The sequence below is a fragment of the Arvicanthis niloticus genome, chromosome 4, assembly GCF_011762505.2.
Source record: "Arvicanthis niloticus isolate mArvNil1 chromosome 4, mArvNil1.pat.X, whole genome shotgun sequence".
NCBI lineage: Eukaryota > Metazoa > Chordata > Mammalia > Rodentia > Muridae > Arvicanthis > Arvicanthis niloticus.
The window spans coordinates 105,045,709-105,071,629 of NC_047661.1; the positions used below are offsets into that span (position 1 = coordinate 105,045,709).

Sequence of the window (25,921 nt, forward strand, 5' to 3'; positions counted from 1 at the left end):
ATGTCAATTACTCTATAAACTGCTTGTCAGTACAATAGTACAATAGATGTAGTCAGGATTGCTGTAGTTGCTGATCTAAGCAAGATGTAACTCAACATGCTGAAGGAGTTCAACCAAATTCAGAGAGTTGGTCATCTTGAAGAATCTTAGTAGCAGTTAGAGATGCTAGCAAGACAAATCACCAAGTTCACCCCCTCTCACCAGGAAGTCTAGGTAACAAATGCAGAGTGTTCAGTGGGGCACAAGCTATGACAGTTTTCTATAATGAAAACCTTGGCAAGCAAGGCACATTTATTCACATGGCGCCTACACATTAGTTATAAAGAAAAAGTATGGAAAAGCACAAGGTGGAGAACCAACCCTAGCCCCATGGTAGCAGAAACCTATGCTCTTGCTTGGTTGGGTTGTAAGTGAGAAATGGTGTCACCTAGCAGTGGTGACAGGATTTTAATTAAGGTTTTAAAGAACATAACAAAAAATACAGAATGCCTTTTGTTCTCCCTGGCCTGAGTTTGTAGATGAGTAAACCTCCTCTGCTTCCCTTTCTGTCCATCCTTGAATTCTTTTAATTAAATTTAGGATACATCAGGGCTGAGAGATGGCCTAGCAGTTAAGAGCATGTACTTAACTTGCAGAGGACCCAGGCTTGGTTCCCATTACCACATTAGGCAGCTCACAACAGCCTGTAACTACAGTTGGAGATTCAGTGACTGCATACACACACACACACACACACACACACACACACATGCATGCACACACACATGCACACACACATACACACACATGCACGCACACACACCACATATGCACAAAATAAAAATAAGTCTTTATACTTAGAATATCTCAGAATTTTTCTCTTGTCAACAGTAAGAAAAGATGCATTCTCATTGAAAGTGCTCTCTGCTCATGAAACCTTCCCAGTAACAGGTCTGCAGAGTTTTAACACTGTGCTAGAGTATGCATGTTGAAACTGTCTTCTGACCCCAAAGCTTATGTGGGAAAGATCTGGTTCCCAGGTAGGGTCCTGGAAAGTGATAAATAGAAAATAGAAAAGGAGGTAGGCTTAGTGGGAGGTCATCCTGGTATTGGAGGTATGTCCCTGAGGAAGATGGTGGGAGCCACTCACACCTTTCTTTTTTTTCTGGCCAAGAGTGGAATAGTTGTTGTCCATATAAAGAATAAATTTTAAGCATAGAACATGTCATGTGTGAGTGTGTGTGTGTGTGTGTGTGTGTGTGTGTGTGTGTGTGTGTGTGTACCACACCCATGCAGGTGCCCACCAAAGCTAGAAGAGGTCATCAGATCCCTTGGAACTGGAGCTACATTTGTGGGGCTCCTGATGTGGGTGGTGGGAACCAAACCCAGGTTCTCTGCAGGAGCAGAACTCACTCTCATGGATGCTCCATTGCTCCAGCTCCTCCCTCCCTGAGTGCAGTCTGGGAGCCACATTCTCCTTTATCAACCTATCTTCATTTCAGGATTATGCACACTCTACTGTGAGTTTACTTGATTGGGCCTTGTTCCTTCCAGCCACAATAAGAAGCAAATATAAAATGTTATTGAGCTTTTTCTTGCTCAAGTAAACCGTCACAACTGGAACAAATGTCACGACGAGGTCAGTTGTCTCAATGTCCTGAAGCGTAGGTTCAAAAGACCAAAAAGCAAGATGACAGTTTTACACATGCCCAGGTCTGTCTGATATGGCCAGTGTCTGGTCAGAGCCCTTCCTATGGACACCATGTAAACACTGTCCTCTGGTTGGACGCTTTGGCTACCATCTACAGGTCCCAGGGACTGAACTTTCTCTCGCTGCGGGGCCCTGGTAGCTTGCTCAGAACCACTGTTTTCCCGTCAGCTTGCACACTTCCCTGTACCTTAGAGGATCCTCGGTGACGTACTCTGACATGGCACTCCAGTACATGCTACCCCCCATAGTTCTGCCCCCTTCTCCTTGGGGTCCATTTGCTTCAGGCACTTGCAGCAGCCTCCACAACCTAGGTTTGGGGGCAGGCTCTTATCCAGGTGTGGTCCCCACTCTTTCCACATTAATACTAGTGGGTCTCATCTTAGTGGCAACATCTATTTTCTGAAAAAATCCTCATGTTCCAGTCTCACGGGAACTCTGCAGTAGTCTTAAAATTGATACTAAAAAGGGAGCTGAGAGGTTAAGCAGGTTTTTTTTGTTGTTGTTAGACTTTTTTTTAAAGTTACAAATCAAATGCATCAGAGCCAAATAGGAACCTGTCTCAGTTTTAATCTCTCTCAACACTTACTCTCACAGTTTTAAAGTGAAAACTTCAGTTATGCTAAAGACAGACTTTTTTTTAATCTTGAGAATTTGAGAAAACAAATTTAACAACTCTTCCATTGCTGAAAAGCACCATTCTGCCCCCTGTTTCTAAGAGTTACATTGTTTTAGATAGCTAGTAGAATCATGTAGCATTGGTTTATCTGTGGCATCATGTTTAGTGTGATTGCTTTAAGTTTCATCCTCATAGGATAGGACAAATTCCCTCCCCTGTTGAGGATGAACAGTGTGCTACTGCATGTATGTACATAACACATGCTGTTTATCCAATTGTACGTCAACACATATCCAGGCTGATTCCTGCCAAATTTATATCCTGTGCCAACATCGGCACAGATGTACAGAATCTTTTTGTGTGCTCATGTATTCATCTGCACATATCTACATATGTGTGTTTTTTCATGTGTATATGTTTATGTGTGCACAGGTGTGCAGGCATCCATGTGTTTGTGTGGAGGTCAGAGGTCAACATCCTCGGTCAGTTATCTTCCTCCTTGTTCACAACTTTACTTTTTGAGGCAGGATCTCTCACTGAATTTGGAGCTCAATGACTGGTTAGATACATTAGCCAGTAAGTCCCAGGGATCGTGTTCCTTCCTGCAGATTCCCTCCCTGGTTCTGAGATTGCCAGCACACACCTCTATGACTGACTTGTCCCATGGGTGCTGGGGGTGAAAACTCAAGTCCTCTTTAGGTCTCAAGCAGTTTGTCTTTCTGTAAGTCTTGTCCTTTCACAGAGCATGGGACAGCATGTTCTGCAAGGTCTGGCTTTAGAGACGAGACAAAGTCTAAGTCTGGATGTTTATAAGCTAGTTTCAAGAAAGTTAAGCTGCTTCACAGAACAAAAGTCAAGAAATCTACAAAACACCCACCATCCTATAAGCTAAAATTTACAAGACTAACACAAAGTGAAGTTACCAGTTGCAAAAGAAGGAAGTTCTCTACCATCTACAGAAAGGAATCCCCAAAGGATAGCCAGTTATCACAGCTTTATTTGATAATGTTCCAGAGAGTGGAGTAAAAATTAGGTATGCAAAAGCAAGATGTAAAAAAAAAAAAACATTTAAATCAAAGGTTACGAAAAAATATAATTCCTGAGATGAAGCCACAGCATCTGTGGCTCATTTGTTTGTTGTGGTGTTGGGAATGAAACATAGGGTCTCATGCACGCAAGGCAAGCCCTGAGTCAGCAGAGGTATCTCTCTACTTGCCTTTGTATCTACCCTCCTTGCCCTTGCAAATGATGTAACCTCTTCAATCCGATCTCCTCTTGGAAGTGTAGATAGTTGCTGTTGGCAGTGCTGTTTCAGAAATTATGAAAACTGCCCTTCAAGCGCTCAGTATGGTGTGGCTTCTTAATAAATGAGGTGACAGACATCATGAGGGAAACCAACCAACCATCAAAGTCTGTCACTCACCTACTTTCTTGTGTGACAAAATATAAACCCATGGAAAAGGCACCCCGCCCTACCCCCAACCCCGGTATAAACTGCAGTGGAACTTTCAATACTTAAACAGAAAAGACAAGTTAAATCTATAAGTTTTCTCTAGGAACATGGTAAAACCTCACGTCTTTGTCATCTTTTTTTTTTGTCCCTTCACCGACTCTGAGGACTAACCTCTCTGAGACTGGGAAAGAAAAAGGAAGCTGCAGTCTGTGTTCATGGAGCAAGTGGGAAGCTAGTTATTCCAAGGAGCCCTCCCAGCACTCTTGTGCGCGTGCGCGTTACTTTTTTTTTTTTTTTTTTTTCTGTCACTAACCCGGGAACCCCTCCCTCAGCACCTGTAGGCTCATTCTGCATCCCGCACGAACGCGCCATATATTTGAGCAGGGAACATTGCCTAATCTATTTTCTCCCCTTCTACTCTTAATAGATTGGCGCACAAAAGCCCGAGAGAGGGTGACCTGCCAGACAAAAGGGCCTTTGAGTTTCTTGGAGAAGGAGACTTGGAGGACGATGGAAGGAATCCAAGTGGCCCTATTATTTCCACTTGCACTAATTAGACATTTTTCTGTCAGCTATTGAGCACTGCTGAGAGGCCAAACTCACTGAATTCATTTCTAAAGTGTTTACAGAAGTTTGCATCTGTTTGTGTCTCTTCAGGAGGAAAATAAGCACTTCAATAGCATTGTGCAAAATCTAAACGAAGCATCCTATTCTGGAGGCCCTGGCGTCCCTGCAGCTGCATAATTTAGCTCTGTTCGGGGCCCGAACCTCTCGCATCTCTATCCAAAACCTATGATGCAAAGTACAAGGACATCAAGTCAGGAGACTCCTCTTCGCTTTCTTTTTCTCAGCCTCTCTCCTTTGAAGTGGCAGCGTGCTGCGTCCTACGTGCAGATTTGGGTGGTGTGGTTCTTGCAGCCCCCACGCTCTGTTTCTCCCCGTTCTTCGGGAAATTAATACCCACTTTCATTTGCTGCCAAGTGAGGGGACAGTACATTCCTCAGCAGCAAGGCAGAATACATCAGACTTCTGGGAATCTCCCCACCAGTCTAGGCTGTAGGGAGGAGGGTGGGAGATATTCTCTGACAGGAGAAGGGGGGAATGAAAGAGGCTGGAGTGTGTGGTAGGGAAGAGACACTAAGGAATCTCCCTAAGTGGCAAAATGTTCCTGGACTGTGCACAATTAGATTAAAATGAAAAGGGAACCCCTTGCCCTCCCCATACTTCCAAAATGAAAGAAAACACACACACACATACACACACGGCTTACAATAGAATAGTGCTTTTGAAATGGATATTGGTTCCCACATATGAATCTTTGTTGTTATGGTGGTGGTGGTAGTTTGGGTTTTTAGACCCATGACTGACCTGCCGTCTCTGGGGACTCAAAATTATGATCATGTGCCATAGCAACAGAATTTCTGGGTTGCTGCGACCCCAGCAATCTTATGCTCAGAAACAAATGAATCCTACCCCTTTATCTTTCCTCACAGGCTGTCTTCATGGGAAGACAGAACAGACAGCAACTGTATTCTTCTTGCTGAGTGACCATGTTTAAATAAGGTACTTAGAGAGGGCGGAGAGAATTTACTAGATTCCTAAGGGGACAGGCACACACTTGAGCACACAAAGATACACGTGCCGACAGCCCACAAACATAGACTTGTGTTTCCTCATCTGTTTGTGGGATGGGAAATACGGGATTCTAATTGAGTTTTAGGCACAAAGGGAACTTCATGGCTAGGAAGCCGAGTCAGGTGGCGAAGGAATTAAACTCCACAATGAGATTTCGATACACAGAAGATTGAAAAAAATGCTAACAAGCCATGTCTTTTTAAGGGCAGAGGCTGTAGGCCCCTCTTCCCAGTTCTGAGCCTCAAGTTTGGGTCCCAGCTACAAGTTCAAAGCCATGACATGTTCACAGCAACGACAATGGCAGCTGCTCTCAAGGGACTGGGCGAGGGGGTCTCCGTGCCATCTGGCACTGCAATTGGCTGGAGCAGTGTGAAGGGAAATTATTGTAGCATGATAATTTGGAGGATGGAGATAAAGGGAAGGAGGAGATGTAAGTGGGGAGGAACAGGTTCTGAGGCGAGGACTTGGCAAAATAAACAAATGAAAAGTGAAGGATGCCGGCACCAGAGTATGTCAAGGCAGGCAACAGTAGGGATAAGCACAGAACCCGCCAAAGCAGACTACAGAAGGTTAAGTGAAGACCAAACGTGGCATGCTCCATGTTTGTCCACCTACTAAATGGGGGACAAAAAAACCCCAGACACATCTATTCCCAGGCCTGGTTAACAGTCATGAAATGTCCATTTTACCATTGGAAGATGTGGATTCACGGGAAACAGTCCTGAAATCTTTTCTATCTCACCGGACCTAGAGAGAGCACATTGGTTTGCCCCCTCCCCCTCTCCCTCTGCTTGGATCTGCAGTAAATGGCTTTGGTTGATCATTAAAGGGTGGAAAAAAGTATCAAAATAAGCAACCCTGCTACCACCTGTGTCTTCTGGAATCTGCCGAGTCAGCTGCTTGTTTGACTCTGGACTCTAGGTGTCCTGAATCCAGATATAAATTTGGTCAGTTCAATAACCACATCAATGATTCATCACTGGTCTCACTTGCCCACAACCTCTTTGTCTTGGATGATCTTGTTTTATGTCAACTTGGAACTCTATACTAAGTCTTCACTGTCATAAAGGCTTTTGCCATTCAATACCTTGATTTTAAATCTTTAGAACCTTTACTCTTTATATATCACCCAGTGTGTAGCCTTTAGTTATAGTAACAGAAAAGGTACTGAGGCAAACTTGCCATTTTGACAGTGAGGTGCTTAACGCCTGTAGAGAAGGTGCCTTCTGAACTGTTTTCCGTGTTCATTCAGTGGTGCCGAATTCAAGAGTCATCTCATCTTTCTCTTTCCTTCCTCCCTTCCAAACTTTCTTCTTCCCATAGCTCCCATCTTCAACACTATTAAACACATTCTCTTAAGGTTGCCAATAAAGTCCAAGTCCAATGGACACCTTCCCATCTTCACTTCATTCACACTCCTAGCGGTGGGTGGGTGCACACACACACACACACACACACACACACACACACAAATGTAAAATGTAGAATTTAGATCTATAAATGCAAATGAGTTGTTTGACATAGCAGCTCTTACTGTTTCACTAACCTAGTTCATCTGACGCCTATCATTTCTTCCCCTTCTCTCGCCTCTTTGCTTTGCCTCTAGAACAAGCCAAGTGTGAGCAGCGAGCATGTGCACTGGCTCCTCCCCTCCTGCACGGCTGCTGCTCTGATTGTCAGCACAGTCCCAATTCAAGCCTCACTCCCATCACTCTTTCTAGAAAGGCTTCCCTAAAGCTCCTCTTTAAAGCATCCACAGCACTCACTGTCCTGGGATGCCGCTGTTTTGACCTTCATAGCCCCGACTGCTCTCCAATATTCAGTAATATAGCATTAGTAATATCATTTATTACTATTATCAGTTATGAGTAATATCACTGATAGCATTTATCTCCTTCTTATCTCCCCACAGGAAATGCCTAAATCTCATGGAATGTAACACCAGGCACTTCGGCTGCGCGTGGCTATATTGTCAATGCTTAAAGAGAAGCTGAAAGTGCTAAAAGATGACTTGGCTGTTTGGCTGATTTGGTTATTTTCACACCTGTATGGATGGCTAGCCAGAGATACCTCAGATTTTAGACCATTATTTCTTTGTTATACGGGACAAAATTAAAAAATACCGGCGGACCAAAAATGTAGAAACTAGAATGGAACTGAGAAATTAGTGAAGCTCAAAGAATACAATAGGGAAGACAGAATAGATTTGCTTTTTCAAAGTAGACACTTATAAAAATAGGCTTTGGAGGGCTAGGAATATGGGTTCTGTGTGCAAGAGTGTGTCTAGCATGTGTACGACCTGGGTACAACCCCCAGCACACAATAAAAAGGGAAACAAGTAAATAAAACCCAGCAGGGTTGTACCCTGGCCTGGATCCCGTTCTAGTTTCTGTCCTGGCTTTTATCATTGGTTAGAAAGTCCCCAAAATGTTTATTATGTTAATGTGGAGCATCTATGTTCGGGTTTCTGTGAGCATACCTCCTAGTCCTCAGGAAAATTCTACTTAGATCTCGTCGTTGGAAATGACCATATAGAAAACGAAATCAAAGGTCCATCATCAGTTAACAAAAAATGCTTTGCTGAGAGCAGAATTGATTTGTGTAGAACCATAGTTAGCTTCTGTAATCAGCTTGACATACCAGGGAAGAGTTAGCTGCAGTCACAGATTTGCTTCCTTCAGGTAGGCGATAGGGCTTGTCTGTGGGGCATTTTCTTGATTACTGATTACTATAGGCGATCCCAGCCCACTATGGGCAGTACTGTCTCTAGGCAGGATGATGGTCTGGGTTGTAGAAGAAAGCTAGCTGAGCAAGCCAGGGGGAGTGAGATCGTAAGCATCTTTCTTCCATGGCCTGTGCTTTAGTTTCTGCCTTGATCCTCTGCCCTGGCTTCTCCCCATAATAGACTCTGAGGTATAAGACAACTAAATACTTCTCTCTCCAAGTTGATTTTGGTTAGAGTGTTTTAAATCACAGCAACAGAAACCAAAGTAGAGCAGATGATGAGCTGAAATCTCAACGCCCAGGCATCTCCCTAGTGATGCTTGGCAGAAGATGCTGGGGATTCATTCATTCCATCACTAAGCATTAGGTGACAGACACTGGAGATGCATTTGTAATGGAGAATGACATGGTGTTACCGTACTTAGGAGCATTTTGAGAATGAAAATTCCTGCCTGTTGACTGGAATATATATATTACAAGACAAAGATCACATTGGAAACACCATTTTCAAGAACGGAGTCATTAAAGACAGAACTTATGGCTTCTATTGCAATTCTGAAGAGTGTCTAACCTAATGTTGAGCCCCTCTCAGTTTCCCATTTCCTTTTATTCCTTGTCAGGAGGTTGGCTTGGGGATCCTCCCTCCCACACTTTATGGTATATATATCTATATGTATATACCATAAAATGGCTCTTCTGATCCCAGGCTCTGCGGGAGCCATGGGTTACAGTGCAGACATGGCCAAGTCCAAGAACCACATCATCTGCACATTTGCCAGTCCCGGATATGGCATAGAAATGGCATCAAGAAACCTGTCACAAAGATACGAATCTCTTAATGGAGTTGACCCCCAGTTCCTGAGGAACATGCACTTTGCCAAGAAGCACAGGAAGAAAGGCCTGGAGAAGATGCAGGCCAACAATGCAAAGGCAGTGCGTGCACACACAGAGGCCATCAAGGCCCCAGTGAAGCCTAAGGCGGTTAAGACCAAGATACCAAAGGGCCCCAGCCGCCAACTCAGCCTTCTGGCTTTCATCGCTCACACCAAGCTTCGGAAGCAGATTCGAAGCTACGTGGCCAAGGGTCATAGGCTCTGCCAACCAAAGCCCAAAGTTCAAACCAAGGCAGAGGCTGCAGCTCCAGCTAAGGCCCAGGCTTCAGCTCTAGCTCAGGCTCCTGAAGGTGCCCAGGCCCCTGTGAAGGTCCCATGGAAAAGGCTCCTGCCAATGTGAAGACAGATGGACTGCTGGGACACACCAACCATACACTATTTGCAGATGACCAGTGTCCTATGCTATTTTTACAAATCAACTTGAGGCAAGAAAAAAAATGAACTAATGCCAGCATTTCAAACAATAATCTAATATTTTGACTTCAAGTTTAGGATTGTGACCCAACATTGGCTGTAAGCTAATAGGAAGATTTCCAAGAGGGTGTTTCCTAATGAAGATGACATCTTTTTCTCCCAGAACCCCATTTCTCCACCTTATTCCGTGAAGATGTATGGAGACAGACCAAAAGGAAAGAAACTTCCTATCTAATATGTAATCCAGTGTGACTGACGAAGGGATGGTGGCATTTTGTTGTAGTTTTTGTTTTGTTTTATCTCCTGAGAACTACATCTATCCCATGTGAATACTAAGTACCAGGGTCAGAACAAGGAACTATCAGGCTTTTCTCATAGACAGTCTAGCAGATAATCCAAGGTACTGGATAAACAGACTCAGCTAGCTAGTTAGTTCGCTGCTGTGGAAGGGACAGTCTGCTAGTGGGAATCTTGTCACTGCGGTTCTCTCATAGATACTACATTAGTGATAAGTGCTTCCAATAATAATAATAATAATAATAATAATAATAATAATAATAATAATTGATGATGATAATGATGGTACTGACTGAAAGGACCATGACCTCACACTGTTAGGTTCACAGACACGATCCTGGGTGTTCAGTTGCTTGCAGTCTTTAGAAGACGGCTTGCATGCTCGGATCTATCATTGTGATATCACATTGATGTCAACAATTTTCACTCCTTACAGTATTATTCTGTGGGAGGATTGGTTGCTACAATCTTGGCCTCTGTATGTCTTGCCTCTTGACCACAAAAGTCCTATCTAGGGGGCTGGAGAGGCGCTCAGCAGAGTAGAGCACTGGCTGTTCTTCAAGAGGACCGTGATTAAGTCCCAGCACCCACGCTAGAGTATGTAACCCTGGTTCCAGGGAATCTGACACCTTCTGTGCTCTGTAGACACTGCACATACATGGTAGCCACACACATGCAGACAAAACACCCATATGTGTGCAAATGAGAAAAGAAAAAAATTTCTATTTGACTCCAAGCTGTGTCTTCTTGTCAACCAGGTAGTGACGATTCCATTCCTTGAATGTGGGGTACTTGCTAGCCACTCATTTAATAAAAAACAAAAACAAAATAAACAACAACAACAAAAAACCCCAAACCTGCAGAGAGCTTCTGTTGTTGCTGTTCTTCCAGATGAAGGAAGTGGAAACCACAGTGTCCTCCATGCTAACAACAGGCAGTTCCAGACTCAAATGTTAGTAGTCAAAAAATTCCAGGTCCATTCTACCATCATAAATTACCCAGACCGGCTCTGTCATTGTCACCTCAAACATATGCAAGCAGAGTGGTAGACATATAGCACAACAGGATTGCTCTGCCTTCCCTTAGAAGTCCTTAGTGGGGCTGTTCTTCCAGTGCTTATGGTGTTGCAGATTGACTTCCCACAGCTAATGGATGGACTGAGCGTAATTGAGCATAGTTATCTTTGGATGTAATTTTTCAATAATGATAAAAATTAAAGCCAAATACACACTAAAATAAATTACCCTGGCTACATTTTCCAAGTAAAGAGCTAATCAAGATTTTTGTAAATAAATATAGCCAATCACAATGTTGACATGGACAAAAGGATGCTTATGCCAGTAACACAACCATAAGAATGAATTTTGGATATCGGTTCAGTCTTTGTCTCGGTTTTAACTTTGTAGCGTATAGAAATCTACATAACAAAACCAACAGGGCATGCACATAATTAAATAAGTAAGCCAATTACTCAGTCAATACCCGAGAGGCAGGAGGATCATAAGTTTAAAAAGTGTATGATAGAGGGCATTTTTTCCTCAAAATGTGCATATTATAAATGTGTCATATAATTGGAGTTTTTCTCATGGAGATTACTCAAAACTTTTTACTGCTGGAAGCAAGACACAGCAGTGTGAGCCTAGAATTCCATCATTTGTAGGCAATAAAGTGAAATTTCACCTGGAAACCCAAACCAAAATACACACACACACACACACTCACATACATGTGTATGTGCACATCCCACACATGGAGCAGGGGATGAGAAATGAAAAGTACAGATGATTAATTCATCACGAATCCCTCAATGGGAACATGGAAATCCCTGTTGTGCTGTATAAAATTCCAAAAAAACCAGAACATTTGTTTTCCTCTGTGTGGAAGGCAAGCTTGCTCTATGAGTAGGCGGCTAACAGGGCATGATGGGTAGGGGATGCAGGGGCAGGGTACCAAGGGAGCCATAGAATGCATTTCCATCTTAACTACACTTGGCATTTTGCTTGGAGCATTTCTCTAGCTCATGAAGCCAAATGCCTCACCTCATCTGCAAACGGACCTAAGAAGTCCCACTCTGCAGGGTTCCCATCAGGAAATATGTTGTAAAGACTGTCAGCTCGGTTGTATGAAATCCAGTGTTCGATATGTTGATGCACAAAGGTGATGCTTCCGTTTGCTTCAGCCTGCATAAACATGCTAGATGAGCGGGGATATCGCGTAAGCTCCTCCTAAAGCTCCTCACCTCACAGACTCTGAGAGGTGGCGTTGCTTGGCCTGCCTACAAAGGTGGGTGGACACACTCCTCGGATGATGTGTTTTCTGAAGGTCGCCTCTTTGTGCGGCGCTGGACCTTGCTCATTTTCTGCTACCACTTAGCACTGTGCAGCTCTGCCTACATGGCTGAGCTGTATCCATCCCTCCAGGACTTGGCTCAGTTTCTGCCCTCATTATGAGGACATGAAATTCACACTGTAGGGTGAGCCCTCCTCATCAAAGGGATAACTTGCATGCCTGATTCTGTGGCAACCAGAGTTTCGCTGGTAGAATATTAAAGACAAGCCACACCATTTTAATTTACCTTGCATTGAAACTTGAGAGCACTTTATTAAAAGCCCAGCCCCCACTCCTTGGCAGAGTTTTAGAGCACGGTTTAAATCCTCAGTGGATTTCGTCATACTCTTTTTTCTAAGTTCTGAAAATACATAGGCTTTCAGACTGCTATTTCTCTTTCATAGTCCCATTCCCTTGGTAGCTCCTTTTCACTTATTAAAATAACTTATTATTTATAAATAATAAATAAATTATTTAGTTCTTCTCTGACTTCTTTTTACAGCAAGAACCAGAATACTTAGAAAAAAAAAAAGGTCAAAAAATTTAAATTTAATTTATTCTTATTTGTGTGTGTGTGTGTGTGTGTGTGTGTGTGTGTGTGTGTGAACACAACTGGTAAGCACACACTAATGTACGTGTGTGGAGGTCAGAGAGCAACTTGTGGGAGTTTGGATCAAAAACTCAGGTCATCAGGCTTATCCTTCAGGAGTCAATTTTTATAGGATGAACCATCTCATCAGCCCAGAAACTATAGTTTTAAATGCTGCTGGTTAACTTTTGTAAATTTCTTTTAAAATTAATTCTGTTCTAAAAACAGAAAGACATAAGGCCTTACTACTGTCCACAGAGAGAACTGGAGTACATTAAAAAAAAAAGTCTATCCCAGGCCCAACAACAGCTCTGTCTGTGTAGACAGGGAAATGCCCGGTGCAGGTTGAAAGCCTGACATCACTGCTGCCCTGCCACTTTTAGCAGTTGGTCTGGTGACAATGTGGACACTTAATCTTTCTGTGCTTTACTATTCTCAGTGATCCAACAATGGACTTAAACTAGAGGGTCTCCAACTCACCTCTTCTTCTTCTCCTCCTTCTCCTTCTCCTTCTCCTCCTCCTCCTCCTCCTCCTCCTCCTCCTCCTCCTCCTCCTCCTCCTCTTCCTCCTCCTCCTCCTCCTTTTTCCTTCTTCCTTCTTCCTCCTCCTCCTCCTTTTTCCTTCTTCCTTCTTCCTCCTCCTCCTTTTTCCTTCTTCCTTCTTCCTCCTCCTCCTTTTTCCTTCTTCCTTCCTCCTCCTCCTCTTCCTCCTCCTTCTTCTTCCTCTTCTTCACCTTCTTTTCTTTTTAGATTTATTTAATGTATATGGGTACACTGTAGCTGTCTTCAGACACACCAAAAGAGGGCATCAGATCCCATTTCAGATGGTTGTGAGCCATCACTTGGTTGCTGGAAATTGAACTCAAGACTTAGTAGTCAGTGCTCTTGACTACTAAGCCATCTCCACCACCATTTTTTTTTTGATAAGGAAATCACTGATAAAAGTATTCCACACCCATATTCATTCACAAGAGTATGTGTGAGTCCCTGTGGTTGCACAATGATCTCTGAAGGTACACAGGGGAATAATGAGACTCAGGCTGTAGCAAGCCACCTACCATGACAAGAAAAGAAAAAGGCAGAAAGTAAAATGCTGTGCTATTATTTTATTTGGTAACAAGAGGCGTTGCCAGAGTCAGCTGGGACCTTAGTGTCTCCATTGCTGGGACAATGCCCAACTCAGTGTTTCATGTATCTACTAAATAAGTGGGAGAGATGTGTTTATGTATATTTGAGCCTACCTGGAGTTAAGGATACCTGATTAACAAGTCCTCATCCCCCTTTCTCCTATCTTCTCTTTCAATCTTTTACTATAGCAAGAGATGCTTGTTGTGGGGAATCAAGGAACTATAAAGAACCAGGAACCCCACCATGTAAACAAAATGTCCATTTGCATACCTTTAGAAGATTTTTATCGTGTGTATTCCCAACCACAAAACTTCCCCCATTTTAATTTATAATACACACAGCAAATATGACTACCATCTTCAGTTATTTACTTCCTATCAGGAAGCCTGTAAAGAAAGCATTTATTCAAATACTTTCTATTTCTGAAGAGAGATGTGGTTATTATACCCTTGTCCACTGCCCAGGCAATTGTGTGGAGGCTACACAGGATGACCTCTTTCGCTTGCCACATACATGCATGTCAGATACCACTCTATATGAATAGTATGTGTAACATACATTTCTTTTCATTCATTCATTCATTCGTTCATTCGTTCATTCATTCAATGGGCTAATGAGATGGCTCAGAGGTTAAAGGTGTCTGCTACCACGCCTGAGGCTCCAAGTTCTACCTATAGATTCCCCATGATGGAAAGAGAGAATCAATGGCGTTTATTGTGAAAACATCAGAGATATAAATGTCAGGAAAAGCAAGGCATGACAAGCAGGGCCCCCATTGTCATGGAGCTGACTGTCAGTAGGAAAGAGAGATAACAATAAAAGTTCCTCAGGCAAATGTAAGCACACAGTAGCACAGTAGTAGAATATGTGACCGGAGAGTGTTAATCCAGTCATGAAAGTGAGAGACAGCTTCTATGATGAATAAACTCAAGGATGGCACATGAAGCATATATGGACTTGTATGGAAGGCAGAGTGGGTAAGAGCTGTGCTCGGAATAACCGCTGTAAGAGTATGGGATGAAAGGAGGCCTGTGGGCAGCCATGGCAGAGGCGAGGCCTGCATCTGGTGGGCTGCAGGCCTTGTTGTAACGCTGGGTAGTCCCTAGGTAGACTGAGGTGGTACAACCAGGTTTTTAGCCTGCAAATTGTGCTCTTCATGAGAAAAGATGTGGATCTGGAGACATGAGAGACAACTCAGGAAGCAACAGCAGAGACCTCGTCTAGGTATGATGGCAGCTTGGGCATGGAGGTGCTAGAGTTCAAAGGATTAACTTCAATTTTGTGTGTGATGGCTATTCTCAGTGCAATGGAGTCAGGACAAGGGGCCCAATGGGAAGTGACTGGGCCATGAAGATTTGATTATCCCGGTGTCAATGAATTAGTTATATTGAGAGAGGATTTACTTTCTCATTCCTAACCTCTCTTACTCTTCCACTTCTGCCAAGAGGTAACAGCATGAAGGCCCTGTCTAGATGCTACTCTCTTGGATGTGTCAGCCTCCAGCACTATGAGCCAAATAGATCCATGTTCTTTATGAATTATCCAGCCTCAGGGATTCCACTGTATTATGACAGCACAAAGAAGACTTGGATATTAATAACGGTAGAAGGGAATTAGTGAGATATTTATAAGCAAAAGCTACTGGCAGGCAAGAGAGCAGAAAATGATTCAAGTTTCCAGTGTGTTACTGAGTGGCTAGTCGTGCCATTCACTGCAGTCTAGACGAGAACTCTATCTGGAAGCCGAGCAGAGGAGGCCTGTGAGTCTGAGATGTCTAAGAAGCCAAGGAAACACACACAGCTCTGTGTCCAGTGCCCTTTCACTCAGGAAACCATCTCAAGACCTTTGTGCTTGAGGATGGAAAGCTGTCATGGGGCTCAACACCCACATGCAACTGGCTAGCACATGCTATTATGATGCCTATTTGTGCTTGTCACCTTCGCTACATCTGAAATTAACTAAAACCCAAACATGGAATGCCCTGCCTGTGAGGTCCTTGTGTTTAATTCAAAGAAGGAAGATCCATTTCAAGGAGGGAAGACACACCTTTCATCTGGATCTTTGAGATGAAAAGACATACCTTGAATTCAGATCTCGTGAGGTGGGAAAATCCCATCTCTACTGGACCATGCTTTCTGCTGAAAGCCTATGGATGGACATGGAAGAAGGAAGCTTTTGTCCTTTGCTTGCTTGCTTGCTTTCACCTTGCTAGCAAGTATTGGCATTCCCAACAGTTACCAGGCAACAGCCAAGTAGGCCTGGCTTTCTATAAGGAGGACTGTTTGTCTCCTCCTTGCTCTCTTACTCTCTCTGCCCTTTCTCTCTCTCTCTCTGACTCTCTTCTATCTCTGACCCCTTTCTCCCTCCCTATCTCCCCTTCCCCTCCCCTTCTATCTCGAGTGATCCTGACCAGCCTCTCCTCTTCCCCTTCTCTCCCTGCCTCTGTCTCTACTCCTTTCTCAACTCCCCTTTCCATGCCCTAAATAAACTCTATTCCATACTAAACTCGTTGTATGGCTGGTATCTCAGAAGGAAGAGATGCCTTACCGTGAGCCAGCCGAGGCACCCCTCCCACCTCACCAGGCTGTGCTCTACCAAACACATCCTGGCTTCTTTTTTATAAAACATAACAGCAAGTCCATTATTTTAATGGTATTAGAGGCCATTTCTTCCTGATTCCAGCATACGCTGAAGACCAGCTGAGACATCCAGCCTCATGTACTGAACAACTACTGGATTCTTGGACCTTAGGTTCATAGGCAGCCACTGTTAGACTAATTGGACCGCAGCCTATAAGTCATTCTAATAATAAATCATATATGTATGTGTATATATATATATATATATATATATATATATATATATATATACACACATACATGTTTATATTTCTGTTAAATAAGTTCAGTTACTCTACTGAGCCCTGACTACTAATAAAGCTATTGTCTATACATTTGTGCATGTTGTGTTGTTTTGTTGAAATGTTGAAGTTTTGAGGGTTGGACCCAGGGCCTTCTGCATCCTAGGCAAGTGGTCTACCACCCAGCTATAAAGCCCAGCCAGCATGAACCCCACATTTAACTCTCCACTTCTGAGATGTGCACCCTCCTGATCAGACTTATCAACATTTACCATTTGTTGAAATCTTGGACACTTCACTTGACTGGTGCAGGTTTTTTCGGAGGCTACCCTTTTGTTTTCAGATCATGGAGATGACCAGGAGGGTCTGAGTCAGCGAGACCGTGTGACATGGGAGGCTCTGGGTAATAGCTACCTCCAGCCTCTGGTACCTCAGCATCTAAAAGGGCAGCCTGGGTCTGCAGGAAACCATGAGTGGAAAGAGCAGAGATGCTCATATGATGAGGGAAAGTCATAGTTCTGGCTGTGTTATGAAACTTCTCTGAGTGTTCACTTTCTTAGCCATGAAAGAGATCAATGTGACAGTTAGAAGACTATTTATTGGTTCTTGTACAGGTTAGGTATTTGGTAAGTGGAAGTAACCATTTCAACCTGCATGCTTTGAGCAAGGGCCACTCTCTCACTTCATTCTACTAGAAGAACAACTTGGCTTTTCTCCACCTTTATTTCATCTTTATTTTTTAATATATAAAATTAATTTATACATAAAATTATTTAATATAATTAACTGAATAAATGAATAATTTATTTTATATATATAATTTATTTTTATTTAATGTTCATTTTTTTTGTATGTCCATGTGAGGGCGTCAGGACCCTGGAACTGGAGTTCCAGATAGGTGTGAACTGCCATGTGACTGCTGGGAGTTCCTGGGTCCTCCGGAAGAGCAGCCAGTGCTCTTAACCACTAAACCATCTCTCCAGCCCCACGTCTTCACCTTTCAGTGTTCGATACCAACAGTCCAGCACATGGTGACACTCTGAGGTTTGGTAGAGAAGGTGGGTGAAGTCATAGTTTATCACCGCTTATCCCCACCCCCTGTACAAATGAAAAAGGTTTTCTTCATTGAAGCCCAAACCACATAGTTGAAGTTGGAAAACTAGCTTTAGAAAATCATTGCTGAATGGACAACAATCTATCTGTTGCTGCCTAATAGGAAAGCTGGCAACAGGAACAAGCTAGTTGAATTAGTTTTAAGAATATCTTTAAACAGGAGAGCACTTATGGGTGAGGCTGTCTTATTCCCACTGGTGGCCCTCTAAGCTCGTGACTGTGCCTTACATCATCTTTCTTGTACCTGGCATTTCATTTTCTAATCAATTTATAGTTTGGTTTCTTTTACCCACCTCATTTCTTTTTTTTTTCCCCTGATTTTCAAATATTTTATTACATAATCTAATCTTTCATGGCACCACCCCAGGAGTAACAGAAAACATTATTTCCAGTTCCTAAACCACATCGTGAAAAATATACATTTGTATTGATACATTTATATCAACACTCCACCCCTAACCTATAATTCCACCATCTATTGTAGGTGTTTTGCTTAATGCAGGAAACTATTCTCTTAGCTAAGGAAATATATGTGGAAGCTAAATGAAATGTTGGTTAGAGTAACTGGGAACAGTTTGTCTGTGAGGCAGAGTGGAAGGGCTAAGTCCAGCCAAGGCAGGGGCATCAGCTGGGGTCCATCGAAGGAGGAGGGCAGTGTATAAAAAGGCAGCGCCACGAAAGTAGGCTTTGGTATCCTTGGCCCCTCAGAAGATGGCCTTTGCCTCAGGAAGGAAGGCCTCCCAATATTTTGCCAGCTGCTGCTGGGAATGTAGGAACCTCTCCAGGTACTTGATCACGTGGTTTTTGAAGTCCTTGGAATTTTCTTTCTCAAATCTTGTCACTTCCTTTCTGACAACTGTTGAAATCCTTTCGAAGTTCCCTTCATACTGAGTCCACCCGAGATTCCCACTCTGCAGTCTCCTCCTTAACCTGCTGCAGTTTGTCAGGCTTGTTAGCAAACAGCAGCCGAGCCTCAGATTCCCGCTTCTTCTGCAGCGTGGCTTGAGCATCCTGCCAGTGCTACTGTGTCTTCAGGGCTGATGGAAGGCAGCTCGGACAATAACCAGGAGGTGAATATAGTCACCCAGGAGCTCAGCAAGGAGGAAGAAGTCATTGTTGGTCTGTTCCTGGTGGATCGTTTCCTTCCACCTCAGCCAGTTGGGAGCATGCTGGAGACAGTGCTGTGTTTTCCTCGGAGCTCCCAGGCATGGCTAGACTCTCGGCAAATAGTACTGTGTTCAGCGCTAGCTCTCTCCTATAGTTGACTAGAGTCTCCACCACAGCGTGCAGCTTCGGTAGGCGCCGCTACTGACACTCTACCTCCTGGAGCTTCTCCTCACACCAAATGTCTGATTCATTCATCTTGATGGTCAGTTTGCTGACTGCACCTGTAGCTTTGTTGAACATCTTAAGGAGACCAGCGCCACTCAAAGCCTGAGTAGCCACAGCAGCCCTCCAATTCTCAAGAAAGTCTGCAGAAGAAGAATCTTCCTTCCCATCCTTCACCTTTGTTCTTCCTATTACGCTCTTCTCAGGTGGAGGAGGGACAGTGAAAACATTCTGGGAGTACTTCTCTGAAAGCTTCTCATAAAGACCCAGAAAGTCACTGAATCTCCTTTTAACTGCAAACTGCCTGCCTCTGGACATCGGTAAGCTCGTTTGTGTGGTGACTGTCGGCTACATTAGGCATTCACACCATCCTCGGTCTTCTCAGGACCAGTGATACCAACTGTCAAATCGACCTGATTCTCCTGTTCTTCCTCCTCCAGTCTCACCTCCTCATAGCTTGGCTGTGGCTTAGGAGAATTTGTGGCTTCTTGCGGAGCATGAGAAATAAGTGTTTGGCGTTATCTTCTGTTTATTCTGTGTGCTGTCCAGGGATAGTTCCACTGTGGCATAGGTTCAGAAGTTCAGTCCACTATCATCAAGGCAGGAACATGGTGGCATCCAAGCAGGCGTGGTGGAGGAGAAGCTGAGAGTTCATCTTACCTACCTCATTTCTAAATATCTATTTCCATCCTCTTTGGCTCATGTTGATTACAACAGAGATTTTTTTTAACACATATTTTGAGTGTGTGTGTGTGTGTGTGTGTGTGTGCCCACACGTGTAGGGTTTTCAGTATGTGGCTGCCACATTAGGTACATGGAGATCAGAGGACAACTTTCAGGAGCTGGGTATCTCCTTCCGTTAGGTTCTAGGAAAGGAACTCAAGACTCGAGGTACAGTGACAAGAACCTTGACCCCATACCATCTTGCCTAACCCACAGCAGACATTTTACAAGTATTTCCCTGTGGTCTTGAAATGACCAACTCAGATTTATTCATCTCTATGTTTTAACTCTTGTTCCTTCAGTATTTCAAGTAGTTAAAAATTACAAACCACAAGTTAAAGGCATGCTAAGGTTATCTCAAGAATATCTTAGAAAAATATCCTAGATGTTAAATGTACTATTCAGAGATTTTTTTTTCCATTCAAAGTCAACATTAGGAAACACTCCAAAAAAATTTTTTTTGGGGGGGAGGGGAAGTCTTTTCAAATCACTCCTAAGCAGCATAAGTCTTCCAAAATACTTTTTCTGCAGCAAAATAGCTACAGACCACACATATTGGAGCACAAAAATAAATGGGGAAAAAAAGAATCCACCCTGAGCCTGCTTTATCTTCTCTGACTGTAATTTTGGGTCAAACCATTAACAACATGCCTATATCCTGCATGGGAAGCCACACTAAAGCTAGGAGTGACTAAGGGCAGGTTCCCCTCTCTCAGAGACAAGTGGGTTTTTCCTGTCCAGTTCCACCAGCTGGACCCCAAGTCAATCCAGGGAATTTCCAAGTCAGGGTCGAGCAATCAACTCTGTTCCCAACTGCCACAGACACACAAACTTCAGCCCCATCTCCCCCTCCTTTTAAAAAAGCTTGATTTCCAGATTCCTCTTTAAGAAGCAACTGTTACTTTTAGAAAAATGAAGGTTACTGAAAACATCCCCCAAAGATGCAGCTACAGAGCAGTTTGGAGCCATCTTCCACCCATGCTGCAGAAGGGAAGACAGGCTTTCCTGGTTAGTGCCAGCCACTGAGGCCAGGGTGGAGCTTTACAGAAGCCAGCGCTAAATGCCTTCACTGGGTTTTGAAAAACCCATCAAAGGTTTTCCCTGAATGATATCTATAAGGGCTGTACTGTTCTCTTTCAGAAACTGCAGTGCCCTTCTCGGACACTTGAAAAAGAGTTGCTTGCGCCTTTCATCCTCTCCTCTTGGAGTGTAAACATTGTTTTGAGTGAAAAGAGCCGAAGGAGTGCTGACTTCCCCTTGAAATTTCATTTTTAAATAAGAGGGAGAGAAAATCCTTTTTCTGACTGATACTAATAATACAGGTCAAAGTGTCAGGCAATATACAATTAAATGGAAAACAAAAAGCCCCCCCTCCCCCTTCCCACAGCACAATGGCACTGGAATATAAATTACCGATGAAGATGAAATAATGCTTCAAAGCCCATGGGGCAGGGCAGCGCGGTGTTTACAAAGTGTTTTCCATGGCACGATGAGACATTAAAGATGATGGTAACCCATGGACTTGGGGTGGTACTGAATAGACCAAAGCTAGCATGAGGTAGGGTTTTAGGTCCCTGTAGCCTGTGACCCCATGATATGCTTTGTTTTATAAGGGCAGCTGCAGTTATCAACAGATGTTTCAGCTATAAATAATTGGTATCATCTCAGAAAAGACCCATCTACCTGGGGAGAGGGCATAATACCCAACCCCCTGCCCGGCTATTACAGCCACATTAATCTCCCATCTCTCCAGGTTTCTCGGAGAGCGGCCTGCAGGTGTTTTTTTCTGGGAGAGCACTGACAAAGTCTCTCAAGTGAGCAAGCTTTGTGTGGACTGCAAAGGAGGCTGGCCCCTGTCATAAATTTCTGTCGGTGGCCACACACCAAAAGGGAACGGATTGGAGACTCTGGGAGAAAGGAAGAAAAGGGTGAGGAGGGAGGAGTGGGGTTGGTGGTGTCCAGAGAGCAGCACACAAGATTACACGAAATATTGTTGATGACATGGGGGTGTAGTGAGCACCAAGTTGAAGGACCCTTAGTTTTACCAGCTCAGAAATGGCAGAAGGGCTGTCTGTGGTTTAACTTTTTTTCTCCAGCATTTTATATTTCTCTTGGCTCTCTGGGTTGTGGGATTAACTGAAAGACAAAATGTTTGCACTCGAAGCAAAAATGCTTCTTTTGGAGACTGGGGAGGAAGATTTTTATGAGAAGAACTCACGTTAATATTATATAGGAAGTGTAAGAAGAAATGATAATGGAAAAGGCAGAATGAGATGTTTAACTACTTTTCCTGTGAGAGCAGCGTCTGAAGGTTCAATGGTTATTAAAATAGGAGCACTCAGCTCCTCCCTCAAACTGCGACCCTGAAATGGACCGTATACTTGACCAAAACAAGACACAGGATTTACTGGAGCCACTCCTAGTAAGCTGCAGTCTCAAAAGAGGAAAGTTACAGAGAGCAAGGCCCACGGAGAGCTATGGTTCTCTCTATGTATAAACCAAGTGGCTGAGCTATGGTGCACTTGGGGTCTGGCACAACAGGAAAACAACCTAGACATCTGAGTAGGTGTGGTGGCTTAATTTATAGCTTGTTGGGGAGGAAAACGATGCTCAGAGTTCAGAAAGCTCCCTGATTAAATGTGGCCCCGTGGGCTGATTCTTAGGACTGCCACTGAGTGACCTTGTGAAGGGAACAAACTCCTTGCTGCATCTGTTTCCACAGCTGGGAATCTGTATAACCTATAGAGTTCTATGGATTACAGAGGATGGTCGGAGGAAGAATACGTGTACTCTTGAAATGTTTTGCACAGCGCTAAACAGCTTTCCTATTAACTCAAGGGGCAAATCCTAATCCAGAGACTGGAACTTTAACTCCAGCAGCTACTGCTTTTCTCTGATGCCACCACTGGCTTTGGATACAGGGAGGGCAACTGTGTCCTGCCCCCTGATCCAGTAAAGAGTTTTGACTGGAGGTCAAGAATTTGAATCCCTGAGTCCCCCTGTGATACATGGTATGTGTGTTTATGGGGGGGGGGGTGTCTCACTGTAAGACCATTATTAGGGACCATCATTTCCTTGATGGTCATCTGAGAAATTAAAGGTTAAAAAAATAATAATAAATAATATTACCACGAGGTTTGAGAGATGGCTTGGTGGCTAAGAGCACTCACTGCTTTCACATAGGACCTGGGTTTTGTTATCAACACCCATATGGTATCTCATAATGATCTTTAACTCCAGTTCCAGGGGAGCAAACACTCTCTTCTGGCCTCCTCAGGCACTAGGCATGCAAAACAAACATCCATACATGTAAGAGAAAAATAAATAAATCTTTTTTTTTTAAAAAAATATTGCTGTCACAAGAGAAAATTGTTCTCCTTTTAACTCTCCTAGAACTCAGGCCTGGGTCTCAAGCCTTACCTGGCTCCTTATGCTGTTCTTTAAAATGTCATTTTTAAAATAGTTTTTAAAAACTAATGCATAAATGAGACTTTGACCACATGTTCACCTCCCTGTTCTTCTCCACTACTCTTCCCAGATCTCCCCAACTTCATTCTTTCTTTCTTTTTAAAATAACCCCTACACTGTCCTTGATGTTTCTCCCTATGCAGGATGGGGGTATCAGTTTAGTTTAGCGATCCTCAGCTTTCCTGACGCTGTGACCCTTTAACACAGTTCCTCATGTCGTGGTGACCCTCAACCATAAAATTATTTCATTGCTACTTCATAACTGCAGTTTCGCTACTGTTATGAATTGTAATGTACATTGTAATGCAAACATCTGATATATAGGATATCTGATATGCAATTCCCCAAGGTGCTGGAGATCCACAGGGTGAAAACTATTAGCTGGGTTTCTATTATGAAGGTGAAAACTAAGCACATCTGTGACCTTGACTTGATGCTTCCAGAATAGACTTAGTTATGAGGAGCTAAGAGAGTGAACAGGATCATAAGGGGTAGACAGGATGGGCATGACATGGACCAATAGCTTAGTAATCAAGATGAGATGAACAAAGCTAATAATAATAATAATATTATTATTATTATTATTATTATTATTATTATTATTATTATTCACCCAACATCTAGAAAGTATCATTTCAAGATAAAAATGTCTTGAGGCACGGTAGAATCAAAGCAAGTCAGGCTTGCCAAGAAGATGGGACTATTTCAAGGAGATAGGTTTCATTCCGTACCCACCACCCACCCTTCATCCTTCTCACTGGGTTCATCTCTCTAACACAGGAGGTAACAGGAAAATGACACATTTTAAATAGCTGTTTCCCCCACATTAGTCAATCTGGCAGAGCTGACCGTAAGGGCAGGAGCTATCTTGTACTTCAGAGAAATTTAATCTGTTAGACCACTTAGACTCTAAATGCCTCTCTTGGGGATGTCAGAGAGACAGGTGGTGTGACTCTCCCTACCAGTAACTGTTGCAGCCCGGAGCCGATCACATCTTGCAGGTTTGTTTTGTCCTCTGGGCTCATGGCTTGTTTGTACTGCCACTTTTCAGGCACGAAGGGCCACTTCATTTCCTTTGCCTCCTGGATCAGTGTCCTTAACTCGCTGGGGAGTGAGGCTGAAAAGGTCAGAGTTCAGTTAAGGAAATTGCAATCAAAGAAAGGCTGTTGAGCTCCCCATGTTATGATGAAGCACCTCAGTGGCTAAAACACTTTTGCTATCTGTCGCTGGCTGGTCCAAGCTGTTGGGGCTGCCTTGAAGAATAATAGCAGGCAGCTATCTGCCAGGGGTGGCCTGAGTCTACTCTGCCCTACAGGTAAATTGGGGTAGTCAGGCATTAAGAAAGGTTTTTAACAGGAAGTAAAGCACTTGAGTGACTGTCTCTGCATGAAGAATCAGAGAAAGGCACCGAGGAAATATTCTTTTCCCTGTAAAGTGAGACCAGGGCTGAAGTGGACGAGGGCATTGGCACCCGAGAAGGCAATCAATTTGTTCAGCCTTGTTTTTGCTTCTCTGAGACGTAGGCCCATCTCACCCTTTCACTACCGAGGATGCTTCAATACAGACAGAAAGTACCACCTCGCAAACAAGAATGTTAGTGACACCACTTCATTGTGAAATGGCCCCATTTCATATTAACAACTGTGTTAAGTCTCTCGGTGTGTAACAATCTTAAATAGTCTAGTTGACAGTCTCCTATTCAAACTTCAGAAACACAAAAGAGACCTGGAAACTGGAAGTGTTTCCTCTAGTTTTGACAACCAAACCACCACAGTGTTGTGTAGGACTTATTGTCTTACTTGACACTCAAATCTTCACAGCAAGAAGTTCTATGCTTATACACAAGAGGCCCACCGTCTGCTTTACTAAGATCGTAATATGTGGTACATGCGCCACGGGACCTTCCTTATGACTCAAACAGTCTCAGTTCTGAAGTGCATGTGATACCAGGATTCTGAACGTGGTTATCCATAGACCTCTCCGTGTTTGTGTTCTGTCTTTTAGAGAACACTTCCCAAACTGAATTCATCACTACAAGGACCAGCACTGGCTCAGGATGCCCAAGATCAAGTTCTCAGCACAAAGGAGATTTATTTGACCCAAAAGGACAAAGGGCAGAGAATAAGAGACAAAGACAGGAGACGGGGGACAAGGAAGAAGGAGAAAGGGAACAAGGGAGAGGGGGCAGGCATATCCCTGCCCTGGAGGGCGACAAAGGACAGCCTCTGTACCCACACAGGCACATAAGAAAATGGTAGCTTATCAAGGCAAAGGTGGGGGGGGGAATCCTGTGTCAGGGTGAGGTGTTTAATTTTAATTGGGCATGTTAATTAGGTGAGCCAAAGGAGGCTTTTGATTGTTGGACTTCAATACTTTGATAGTTGGACCTTGGCAGCCAGCATCAGGAGGAGAAACTGGACAGCTAAGGGATCAGACCTACTATAGGGTTTAGCATCAGGAATGTAATCTAATGTTTTTTAGCAAGGCAGAAGAAATCGAGGAGAAGGGTTGGGCCTGATAGAGCCAAGTTTGTGAGTTGGCTAGGATGCCTCCAGTCACTAATTCCACTTCCCTCTATGGTGATGGATGGGACCGCCACACACCGCATCACCCAGATCTGAAGTATATCCTTCTAGCTGTTTGCTTTCCCTCCCTCCCCGA

General features: G+C 43.6%; 1 protein-coding gene and 1 pseudogene across 3 annotated transcripts in view; both read right to left on the reverse strand.

Annotated features, from left to right (window-relative positions):
• Positions 1 to 25,921, reverse strand: part of Alpk1 (alpha kinase 1) — a 102,072-nt gene that overhangs the window by 33,824 nt on the left and 42,327 nt on the right. For 2 of the 3 annotated variants that reach the window (XM_076933241.1, XM_034501260.2), the window contains one exon: positions 24,223 to 24,377. The exons of the other annotated variant lie outside the window; for it this stretch is intronic. In XM_076933241.1, the coding sequence (XP_076789356.1) occupies positions 24,223 to 24,377 (155 nt within the window). The remainder of the gene's footprint in view (positions 1 to 24,222; positions 24,378 to 25,921) is intronic. 3 annotated transcript variants of the gene reach the window in all.
• Positions 17,424 to 19,581, reverse strand: LOC117707735 (sorting nexin-1 pseudogene; annotated as a pseudogene).